The 12919-nt window shown below is 37.5% G+C and overlaps 1 protein-coding gene across 1 annotated transcript in view; it reads right to left on the minus strand.

Annotated features, from left to right (window-relative positions):
* LOC131968384 (semaphorin-3F-like) overlaps positions 1-12919 on the minus strand; it is an 80789-nt gene that overhangs the window by 23310 nt on the left and 44560 nt on the right. Inside the window, exons 5-8 of the mRNA XM_059329221.1 lie at positions 9244-9363; positions 6187-6276; positions 3899-3992; positions 278-397 (exon numbers count right to left, since the gene is read on the minus strand). Of these exons, the coding sequence (XP_059185204.1) occupies positions 278-397; positions 3899-3992; positions 6187-6276; positions 9244-9363 (424 nt within the window). The remainder of the gene's footprint in view (positions 1-277; positions 398-3898; positions 3993-6186; positions 6277-9243; positions 9364-12919) is intronic.

Consider the following 12919-nt stretch of genomic DNA (forward strand, 5'->3'; position numbering starts at 1 on the left):
TGTCATTTTGTGTCTTTTTTGGTCATTTTGTGTCTTTTTTTATCATTTTGTGGTCAGTTTGTGTCTTTTTTAGTCATTTTGTGTCTTTTTTTGGTCATTTTGTTTCTTTTTGGGCCATTTTGTGTCTTTTTTTTAATAATTTTGTGTCAATTAGCATAGTGCATTACAGCAGTGTTCTTCAGGAGCAGGAGGAGGAATAAATTAAAAAACAGTCTGGAAAGAGATGAGTGAAAGAAAGGATGCTGGCTGCAGAACAAGCCGTGAGTTAAGACATTACCGTTTAACCATCTGGAGTTGTACTGATCCGTCCTCATGGCGGTCTGCTTCCCCAGCGTACGGAAGATAGCAGAGTCTGTTCCCATGAAATCAATGTAGACACCTGCATACAGCTCTCCATCTGTCAGTCACACAGAGGGAAGGAAGGTGAAGTCATGACGAATTAAAGTGTTCAGGTTCAAGTTACGAACATGTTGTCTATCACACTGCAAAAAAAGCCAACTTGTATTTTTTGGCCTAAAACAGTGATTTAAGTTGGTATAACTTGGAAATATAAATTACTGACATTTAGAGCAATAATGTAAGTTAGCACAACAAAGGAAGCCAGTTGTCTGATCAAAAACAAGTTTGTGAGTTGTTGTTACTTATATCTTTAAGTTGGGGTTCACAACAAGGGACAATAGTTCTGATAACTCTTATTTCTTTGTTGTGAAATGCGGGAAAGCGGTGAAATTCATTAGCGAAAGCTAGCGGCTAACTGATGCTAGCAGCTAACTGATGCTAGCGGCTAACTGATGCTAGAGGCTAACTGATGCTAGCGGCGCTGCTTGTTACAGCTACAAGAGTAGCCATTAGCGTATCAATGCTAACTCAAAATTGTGGTCGCAACATTAGCTGACATTTCATAGCGCCGTTACAATCGTGCCAATTCAGCACATTGCAGAAGTTGAGAGTTGAGCAAACTCAAAAACAAAACTTAAAATATTTAGTTTAATTGTCCAACTTAAAATGTTATCGAAGTTTGTTGCCTTGAAATTTTTAGTTCACCCAACTTTTCTTTTTTTGCAGTGCATGTCCTATTGAAACTTGATTCAAAAATTGTATTATTCCTGCAGGTTTCATTTCAATCAGGATATTTCACGTATGCAGCTGTGGTCGTTCTCATTAATAAGTGTTTACTTTGCATTGATTATTATCATGTAAAAAGCCACATTGCAGTGCCAAAATACATCATGCTTTGAAAAGCTCATCAAACTCGGTCCAGCAGTGTCAGAAATGTCACGTCAGGGTTGCAAACGTTGACCTCACAATTATACTGTAATCATACTTATATCACAGTCATTAGGCGGATCAGTGAACAGCTGGATTTACACAGTTTCATCATGTTAAAAGGAATCTTAAAACCCATTTTTATTCACTGGCTTTTAACTCAACATGAGCCTTTGCTCTGTTTTATTTTTTGTTTTTATTTGTTCTTTGTGGTTTTTTAAAATTAAGATTAATTTTTAAATTGAGATTAATTTTAAAACCCACTTTTATTTACTGTTTTTGTTTTACCCAGCATGAGACTCGCTTTGTTTTAGTTGTTTTTGCTTGTTCTTTGTTTTTATTGTTGGTCTGTCCTGCCATGTACAGCACTTTGTGTCAGCTAATGCTGTCTTAAAGGTCTATATAAATAAAGTTGATTTGATTTGATTTGATTTATGTCTGACACGTGATGTATCAAGGTTATTTCTCATTCAGGAATAAAGGCCAAACTCTCTCTGCTGGCTATCTTCTGTAGAGATATTCTAAAGGGATAAGCATAAAAATAGAATATCAATAACATAGCCTGTTTTGTCATTACTGCAAAAAAAAAAGAAGAAAAAAAAACAACACTTTATTGAGTCCATGACTTAGCTCAAGTCAGTTAATACTGAAGTAAATGTGCCACAATGCTTGCAATGGCAACAGTACACATAAAACTGCTCTGACCATCCTGCAATGTTGACTTGTTCTGGTCTTACTTTGTTTTTATGGGATTGAGTCATAGCAGCTAACAAATGTGTACAAATATGTATATATGCAATCTGTCACACTTTTGTTACATGTATACATATTTGTACATATCTCTCTTTATTTTAAATTTACACATTTGAATTGTATTTCTATTTACTTAAGACCCATTTGTATCTTATATTGTTGTTGGATATTTAGTGTAGCGTGCCTTTTAAAAAAAATGTTTTATTGTTCTTTATTTACTTATTTCTATTTCTTATACAGCAGCAACTGTAACAAAAGCGATTCTTGGAAGTATTTCTTATTCTGATTCTGATTCCGAAACCATTTAATATGCCAGAAAAAGATTGCAAAAAAAAGAAGAAAAAAAAACAACACTTTATTGAGTCCATGACTTAGCTCAAGTCAGTTAATACTGAAGTAAATGTGCCACAATGCTTGAAATGGCAACAGTAAACATAAAACTGCTCTGACCATCCTGCAATGTTGACTTGTTCTGGTCTTACTTTGTTTTTATGGGATTGAGTCATAGCAGCTAACAAATGTGTACAAATATATATATATGTAATCTGTCACACTTTTGTTACATGTATACATATTTGTACATATCTCTCTTTATTTTAAATTTACACATTTGAATTGTATTTCTATTTCTATTTACTTGAGACCCATTAGTATCTTATATTGTTTTTTATTTACTTATTTCTATTTCTTATACAGCAGCAACTGTAACAAAAGCGATTCTTGGAACCATAAAGTATTTCTTATTCTGATTCTGATTCCGAAACCATTTAATATGCCAGAAAAAGATTGCAAAAAAAAAAAGAAGAAAAAAAAACAACACTTTATTGAGTCGATGACTCAGCTCAAGTCAGTTAATACTGAAGTTAATGTGCCACAATGCTTGCAATGGCAACAGTACACATAAAACTGACCATCCTGCAATGTTGACTTGTTCTAGTTTTACTTTGTTTTTATGGGATTGAGTCATAGCAGCTAAGAAAAGAAGTAAAGTGTAAAAGAAATAACTCCTAACACCTAAACCACGGGAATTCCAGCTTCCTCTGTTGTCCTCCGTGTGGTATGTCTCTGCTCTGCCAGCTGTAGAAGACAACCTGTAGCTCATTTTCTTGGTGTTACAGTTCTGTTCGGGTCAGCTGGAATAGCGCTGACACAGCACAGTAATATAAGGTCACGCTCTCTTTCTCTCACACTTGCAGGGCAGGAGGTCACTGATCAGCAGCCATGTCTGACCACCTGTAGGCTGCTGACAACAAAAGACCACCCAACGACACGAGAGCACACACACATCAAGTGAACATATTGATAAAACTGTAACTGTACTAGAGCGAAAAATAATAGCACCACATGCCAAAAATTATCTGGCTGCAGCTTCCAAAATATGAGGATTTTCTGATTTTCTCTGCCTCGTATGATTATAAAATGATTGTTTTTTTGGGTTTTGGACTGTTGGTCGGACAAAAAAAATAGTGATTTAAAACACCACCTTGGGCCCAGAAAAATGTTATTGGACGTTTAGTCATTTTTATTTTATAAACAAAAGGATTAAATGTAGAAAATAATGGGCTCATTACTTGATAGTAAAATAAGCTGCAGCTCCAAATAATACACAGTAAGAAAATGTTAAATAATCATAATGAGAGGGAGGCAGCTGCAAGAACAAGCAAATTCGATTTTCCTCAGCAAATAAATCAAAAACTGAAATAAAACATTTAATGCTGAATCCCACAGAACTCATGTGGTTGCAAACAAACTACTTTTGAGGCATGCAAGCCGAAACCCAAAGACATCCTGCAGAACTTCTTTGTTTCCCAGATAGTTATTTAAAGCTGCCTGTACACGTTGTATGGAAGAAAAAAAAAAAAAACGAGCAGAGACTTACTGATCAAAGCAGAGACGCTGTTCAGTTTGGGGTCATAAGGACATTTTCCTTTCCCAGAATCCACTTTACCAGGTTCAAGTCGGAAAATGTATTCCTATAAACGGCAAAGGAAAAACATCATTAGTCATTTTTTCTGTGTGCATTTCTCACTTGATAACAGATTTATTGTGTTTAAGGGATCATTATTTGCGTGGGGGAAGGTTTTTTTCTTTGAATGCAGCTTGTATAAGGCACTTAGGTATTAAAAGCATCAAAATAAAAGCATCAAACTAATAATGTGATCGGTTTACAGAGGCAGTAACAGTGAGGAGCTGTGACCCCACAGCCGCTGAAAAACAGAGTCTCTCTCTCGCAGCACTATTGGATCTGCTGAGGGGAACAAAAAGCATTCAAAGCCAGTTATCTGTGAGATGGAGAGGTGGAGGAAAATGCTGAGAGCAATCCAAAACTCATCCACCATGCTTCTGATGTTAGTGGCTCAAACAAGAATTCATTATTTCACAGTGCAAGAGGACATCTTGAACATCTGTGTCAACACCGAGTATCTGTCTACATGGAGTTTGTCGGGTGCTTCAAAGCTGCCTGATGCTGTCTGACAGGTAGGAAATATGTAAGGCAGAGCAAAATAATGTCAAAGCTGTGGGTTTTTTTTCTTCTTTGTTTTGTTTTTTTACCCGTTTCTTGGATGTTGTTTTTTCAGTAACAAGATACAGCATGACTCAAAAAAATATGTGTGTGGATAAAAATTCTGCCACTTGGAAAAAACAATAAATCAGCCTCTGAGGTGATAATAACGGCTTCATCTTCACCAACTTGACAACATATGAAAACATCAATTTGACGACACACGAGCTGCATTTAGAAGAAGCGCTGCAAGGAGCTCGCAGCAGGATGGAAACGGTTTCCAGAGGATGATAAAAAGTGATGCACAGCTTGTTATTGCCACAGTTTGTAGTTTTTTGTAGAATCTGTCAATGTGATCATGATTCACATATTAGATAAAAAAATTTAAAAAGGCTAACGTTAGGTCAACAGCAGATAACTGCAATAATATCTGAATTAAAAAAATAATTAAAATTTAATTTTAGGTATTTTCCAACATAAGTGACAGATAACACAACAATAAATTCATAAACAACAAACCATGGCAACAACAAGGGTGTGTTTCAATACCCAGACTAACAAATGTGTACAAATATATATATATATATATATATATACATACATATATATATATATATATATATATATATATATACATACATATATATATATATATATATATACATATATACACACATATATATATATACATATATATATATACATATATATATATGTAATCTGTCACACTTTTGTTACATGTATACATATTTGTACATATCTCTCTTTATTTTAAATTTACACATTTGAATTGTATTTCTAATTCTATTTACTTGAGACCCATTTGTATCTTATATTGTTGTTGGAAATTTAGTGTAGCGTGCCTTTTTAAAAAAAAAAAATCTTTATTGTATTTATAGACTTACTTATTTCTATTTCTTATACAGCAGCAACTGTAACAAAAGCGAATTTCCCCCTTGGGAACCATAGAGTATTTCTTATTCTGATTCTGATTCCGAAACCATTTATGCCATATGCCAGAAAAAGATTTAGTATGTCCCAAAATGTTCATCAAATGCAGTATGCCAAAAATACCACAATGTCCCACTAACATCCTGTTACATTCTGCAGCATGCCACCCAGCATGCTTTTCTGGTTATTCTGACCAACAACCCGCTGCACAACACATATGCACATGAGGGTGAGCATGTTGTTGTTTTTTCTTAATCTGCAGAGCACTGAGTTCCCAGGCCACTTTAACAGTTATAATTTGGGAAAATAAATCCTATGAGATAATATTTCAAGAGTTTAATACTGTTGTTAAAAGCATAGTCAAAAACACACAAAAAAATATCAATTGTTCTGACATGGGTAGAAAATGTTTCACCCATTGTTCAAAGTCAGAATCTGATGGAGGAAATGTGTTTTCAGGGCCGTTAAAGTCTCCACTGGCACAAGAAAAGTACATTTACAAAGCATTCTTTTGTATTGAGTGCTGTTGGAGGGAAGCATATTTTCTATATTTGCAAATAAAAAAATTATATTTTACTAGGTTTTGGAGATTTAGCTTGTTTTTGTTGCTCAAAGATCTGTGAAAACACTTTTATTTTATTCCAACTGAGAGTGAAGAAGTACTCCAGGTGGGCACCAAACTAAAGAGCCTTTAAAAACTCCCTTCAGCCCACCTTTGCCTCCAAAGGCTCTGATGTAGCGCCGTAGTCTGCTGCCCGACTTGTTCTCCCTCCAGATTGAGGTGCCTGTAGGTAGTGGGACCCCTAAAACACACACATGGCACAGTGGGCCATCTCATTATGACATTCGACAGCCCGGAACAAATTGAATTAACTTGGTGAAGACCATGACGCAAAGAAAATAGAGAAGTGCAAAAAAAAAACGAAGGACTGGAAAAATAAAACAAGTAAACTCGAAGAAGAAGAGCAATTCTAAAAAAAGAAATGGAAAGAAAAATGTCAAAGTGAAGGTCAAAGTAGAGTGAAGAGAGCCTGGTGGGTGACATTCATCATTTAGTAACCATGTTGGATCAGACTCATGCAAACACAGCTGCAAAGTCCATGCATAAACCATACAGTGCCAGGAAAGAAAACAGAGGAGGAAATGCAACAAGATGAGACAAGCAACAACTAGAAGAAGAGCATTACAAGCAGCAGTATCAAATCAGGATGGGAACAAATTAAAACAAAATAATGGGGAATAAAAATGGGAATGATTTCATTTCAAGTGATATTCTTAGACTAAACAGCGAGTGTGGACTGTTTTTCAAGTTGTTCTAAAAACGTGTATGCCAGTGACGCCTCACCTGTCATCGTGGAAAGAAAAAAATGTAAAATGAAAAAAAAAATATATATATTTATCCAGTGATTTGCAATATAAAGTTGTTTTTTTTATCTAACTCCACCAGTTTTGGATAATTTTTTTATTCAAAATCGCTGAATTTTCACATTTATTGTTCAAATAGTGAGAAGAGACATGCTAACGGCTAACTGTGCTAGCATGCTGCAGTGAGAGTGTATTGCTGTCTCTCTGTATGTCGCTATTAAAATGTTCAAGCACTTTTGCTATATGAACTAAATTTCCATAGTTTAGCTCTGTGGAGGACCTTTTGCTATCTACAGAGGACATTTAGGGCTTTTCAATGATACTAAATGTGAGGGGGCGGGGCTTTGGTACCTTTCTCATCTCATTCTGGAAAATGGCGTCCGTCAGTGCAAGCACATTTTACGGGAAAGGGAAAAGTAAGTGCATGATACTTTTTATTGAGCAAATTTTGGCTTGAAATGTTGTTGGCATATTTTATATAAGTCTCTTAAGAACACATTAAAACATTCTCTGAATTATTTTAGCTGCACAACAAAGCAAAAAAAAAAAAAAAAAAAATGTAATGATAAGCAGTTATTTGGATGTTCAACTCATTCTCAAGTTGACTTTTTGATATTTTCTGTAAGATTAACTAGGTGCCATGAAGGTTCCATTTCACGGGTATGGCATTTTGTTTTTAGTATTCTAATTAACTTACAAAGATTGGGGAATTAAAAAAAAATGTGATGGGACAATTTTTTTTTCCTGGTAGTCAGGAGGATATTGTACAGTGTTTTTTTGTCAACAATTGTATGTGTGTAACGTGTTTCTTGTGCTGAGCAATAATTAAACGGCTGCGAAAAGGTAATCGTGATCCCAGTGATTCTTCTTGCGACTCCTCGGCTGCAGAATAATTGACAGCAAGCTACAATCTACAGTTAACAAGTCAAGTGCAGCCATACGTTTATTTTTATTTTTTAAAACTTCTACAAACAAGTTATTGATGCTTTTGTTCAGAAGGAGCGGCGCATGGACTTCGTTTATAAGTAAAAGGTAAGACAATAATTTTTTTTTTTTTTAATAAATGTGCTTTTTTGTGTGCAACAGTTTGTATGTGTAAAGAAAGCTGATATGAGATTTAAAAAATAACCATTTAACTGCTGCCAGTCAAATGGTGAATAAGCTCCTCTGTAGGGTTCATATGTTTTAAATCTGATTGTGATGAAGGCAGTGCCTCACCAGCCATGAAGGACTTTTTAAAACATTGTCACTTAGATATATATTTTATTTATACATATATTGCTGACAGCATTGATAATGTTGATAATGTTGTGTTTTTGTTTGAAGTATTTTTCTATATTGATATTTTGTACTGTGCAACTGGAGGAGGACTGCTCCAAACAAAATTTTGTTGTCTTGCACAATGACAATAAAGTTCTATTCTAACCTCACCGCACGTCACTGGTGTATGCAAATGTGTAAATGTGCGTTCTTCAGACTGAACTCGACAGGTTGCACAAACTCTGCAAAAGGCGCCCTGAAACAAAGAGCAGCAAGAGTGATGCAGCTAGAGGGAAAAGTCTGCAGGTTGAGGAGAGAAGTTGGGAGTTATCTGAGGACTGGGAATGTGTGAAGCCTCCAGTGTACCAAGCGGAAGAATTTGGGAACAATTGGTTTCTGTTTACATCCACTCTTGCTGGTGAAAATCTTTACAGTGTGAAGTAGCATAGCATTCAGGCCTTAGGGGAGAAGCTGAATGACAAGAGGCCGGACTGACCTTTACACTGAAATCTGACCCGTCCATTTGAACAGTGAGTCTGAACAGGCCGAGTGGTGAATGTAAGTGTGTGTGGACTGTAGCCGGGCCGGCAGCTGCTGCAGCTCTGTGTGGCCGTCGCTGCCGGAGCGAGGGAGGGATGGAGAGGTGGAGGGATGGAGGGCTGAGCTACAAGGCTGGTGATAGATGAGAGGCTGCATCGGTAATGATGGCCTTTCAGAGGCTCTTAGGCAGATAAAAAGACAGGCCACATGCTCTGCTGTGTATAAACAGAGTGAAGGGGGGACTATGAGGAAGGGTATTTGCTACAGATATACTGTCAACATGCTATTCCCAGCGGTGAGAGAGCTTTGGGCTCTCTAAACGGTGGCAGTTAGCTACCTCACCGACAGCAATTTTGCAATAATAGAAATCTAGATAGAACTGGCCGTGAGCTTTTTTTCTTTGAGTCTTCCAGACCGTGAAACGGCGCAAATCGATGAAAAGTGAGAGGCAGAAAATGATGGAAGAGAAGCTCCGTGGAACAGAGGAGCAGGAGCAGAAGGAGATTCTCTCTGACCCGAGATTGATTGACAGACACGGTTCTTAAAAGGAGCGGAGAGTGAAGGTCAAAATGTCTCCACGGCTGCCCGGCTGCGTCTCTGGTTACCTGTGACCTGCGTCCTCGGTCCACGTAGGTGCAGATGGGGTTGTACGCGCCTGTTCCACACACATACAGGTGGGTCCGGTTCCACGGCTCAATCAGACGGATGAAGTTTCCACATTCACCCTGTGGGAGAGCAAAAACAAAACCCAGACAGGATTAGAGACTTTAAAAAATATACACTAGCGGTCAAAAGTTTTAGAACACCCCAATTTTTCCAGTTTTTTATTGAAATTCAAGCAGTTCAAGTCAAATGAACAGCTTGAAAGGGTACAAAGGTAAGTGGTGAACTGCCAGAGGTAAATAAAAAAAGGTAAGGTTAACCAAAACTGGAAAATAATGTACATTTCAGAATTATACAAGTAGGCCTTTTTCAGGGAACAAGAAGTGGGTTAAAAACTTAACTCTATGGAGTCTTGGGCTATTTTGTCCAGTTTTTAATTCTTTCCATGTCTTTGTAAGTCATTTTGTGTCTTTTTTTAGTCTTTTTTTTAGTCATTTTGTGTCTTTTTTTTGTCATTTTGTGTCATTTTTTTAGTCAAATTTGTGTCTTTTGGTGTCTTGTTTGTCATTTTATGTCTTTTTTTGGTCATTTTGTGTCTTTTTTTAGTCCTTTAGTCCAACATAAAATGTGATTTTAAATCTTTTTTTTTACTTTCAAAACACTATCATGCTCAATAAAGAATTTTAAATGTTGCAAATGTGCATTCATTTCAGAGTACACTGAGACATTAAACTGCATCATTTTCAATTAAATTCTGGAAAAGTTGGTGTGTTCTAAAACTTTTGACCAGTAGTGTATATATTCTGATCACGGAAATGCAACGGAAAAAAAAGGTTACATAACACATATTGCCCCACTGATGGTTAATAACCCCTCTGCCTGGCCTTAAACCATCACATCTATCATTTCCGCTGCTGGCTGGCTTGTGTTTGGCAGCGCTGTTTCCTGGCCCAGGCTCCACATCAGACCACACTGTCAGAGGGAAAAATGTTTCCAAACACCATATAACTGTGTGGCAGAAACCGAGGAAAGCAGCAGATCTCAGCTGTGGAGTGTGTTTGCTGCGGGGACTTCAGTGTTCGGTCAGACTTGACAACTGAAAAACATTTTGGTTAGACCGAACAAGCCTGTTGAGTGAAACCTGTGTGTTTTTTTACAGTCTAAAATCCAATTTGAGTCTTTTTTTGGTTGTTGTTGGGAGTTTGGATGTGGTTTAGTCCCCTTTTTAATTATCTAAGTGGTAAGAATTTATATGAGAACACCTTTTTTTTTTTTTTAAGAGTGCAGACAAAGAGGTGCTGCTGCTGAAAACAGCTCGGTGCTTTCGAGGTCTATTGCTCTCTAATCTCTATTTGTCCGACCAGCTGTCTGCCTTCCTGGTCTCAATCCACCCAAATCACAACTACCAACTACAGAAATGTACAGGGCTGATGATATCTGTTCAGATTTGTCCGTCATGTCGGCTGCTAGTGACAGCTGGCGTAAAAGAAAGGATGTACCAAGCGTAAAAAAAAAAAAAAAAAAAAAGATTGTATGCAGGATGGGGGGGATGAGCCATTTTGGCAGATCTTAGCAACACGACAGATGCACAAGTCAGAGGTTTAGGAGGATGTGTTTCTCTGTGTGTGTGTGTGTGTGTGTGTGTGTGTGTGTGTGTTTATGCATGTGTGTGTTATTCAGTGCACAGTTGTGCTCCCCCACAGAGAGCACAGTGGGGATGATTGCCTTTGACCTCCTGCCTGAACCGACATCCCCTCTGAATTGCTTTTGAATTGTCATCATCTGTCATTCCCTAAAGAGCAGGCCGGGATTGCCAAGACATCTCCTGGTAGCCAATTTTATTTCTTATTTTAGTGATGAAATTTCAAAACCCACCTCTGACACACACACACACACACACACACACACACACACAGAAAGGCTCCTACATGCATACACGAGGCCAATACGATGTAGCCAGAGGCGGTGAGAGGCGCGGGTCACCAAACACGCATAAATGAACATTCCAGTTGGATAAACAGCAGCCCGTGCTCTCTACCAGCAGGGGAGAGCAGGGTTATTAGCCAGCGCCTCATCACCCTGTCGCTGCTCACCGCTCGCCCCCTAACGCGGGTTAGACGAGTGTGTACGTGTGTGTTTTTGCGTGAACAAAATCAAAAGAGAAGGATGTGGTTTTTATATGAATTTCAATGATGAGTTTCCTTGTGGGGGCTGCGTTTGAACGTCTGAATCGTATTAACACTTCAGACGGGGCTTCCAGCAGCCGATTCATTTTGTCCGCCTGCCTCGGACAACACGGGGTGAAAATAATTATTGTGCAAAGAAAGAAGAAAATTAGATTAGGTTAGAAAAATAATTAGAAACGTCTATAATATGCATGAGGTATGTGGGGCGGTGCATGGAATATGTTTTGGGCTCTCGACGGAGACGACTAAATGTCGCACGTTCCAAGTTCCTGCCGAAGCTTAATTGGTGGCAGCTGTATGCAATCAGCAATCAGGGACGCAGAGACAGTAAATGAGAGCTTGACAGCAAGTCACACACTGTGAGGAGCTTTAAAATGTCCTCCACTGACCCCAGTGCCACATGCAAACTCTAAATGTCGCCAAAAAAGCAAGCTGAAACAACACCCTCGTGATTTTTACACGAGTGTCACCAGATAAAATGCTGTTTAAATATGCAGCAGGTCAAAAGGGACGATGGTTGCAAGCTGTGCTTTTATGAGCTGCTGCATTGGTTGGAGGTGGGTGCAGAGAGGAGGGGCGACTTGAGTGTTGATTAGGGCTGCACAATTAATCAACATTTTGTCAAAATCATAATGTGCACTGTAAAAATGTTTGTAGAAATAACAGTAAAACACTGTCAAATGACATCAGAAATAGGGCGTAAAATTACAAATTTAATATCACCGTAGTAGACACTTTAATTACCGTAAATCAAAGAATAGCACAAAACTTTATCTTTATCTTTAACTGTCATAAACTGGAAGAAACGCATAGTTTTGCTGTAAAAATATAACATTTTCATGCAAAATTTATGGAGAAATACCATGATGTGTGAATGAATGACACAATTACCCTAAAAATAATGGGAATATTCAGTCTAAATTACAGTTTTTGCTGATATTTACATTTAAATTTAGAATAGAAAATCCACTTACTGTATTTTTACGGTGAAGTTCTGGCAACCACAGCTGCCGGTATTTTACCGTAAATTAAGCAGATTATTTTTTACAGTGTGGACTGCTGTAATATCCAAATTGCAAGACACATAAATGTATAATGGTGTTGTTGCAGAGATATCCCACTCTACAAATGGTGTGCTAAGTAAAAATAATTTATTTGCGACAGATCCTTGCAAAAAAAAAAACCTGAACGTGATTATTTTAATACATGAAAATGAGAATAATGATACAAAAATTGATTATTCCCTCTGCAATTAGATTTTTTCCCCCCCAAATCCTGCAGCCCGAGGGTTGATGAATGACTTGAAAAGGCCTGTATGAAAACCTACCAGCATGGGACTTTAAATTAAAGCTGCACCTCATGATTGCTTTGATTATTCATTAAAATGCAACTTCTGATTAATTGTTCAGTCAATTACATGTTAGAAAATAGTAAAAAAAAAAAATCAGTGAGATAAATCTCGGAGAGCCCAGTGTGACACTTTTAAAATGCT

Source organism: Centropristis striata, chromosome 3 (assembly GCF_030273125.1).
Source record: "Centropristis striata isolate RG_2023a ecotype Rhode Island chromosome 3, C.striata_1.0, whole genome shotgun sequence".
NCBI lineage: Eukaryota > Metazoa > Chordata > Actinopteri > Perciformes > Serranidae > Centropristis > Centropristis striata.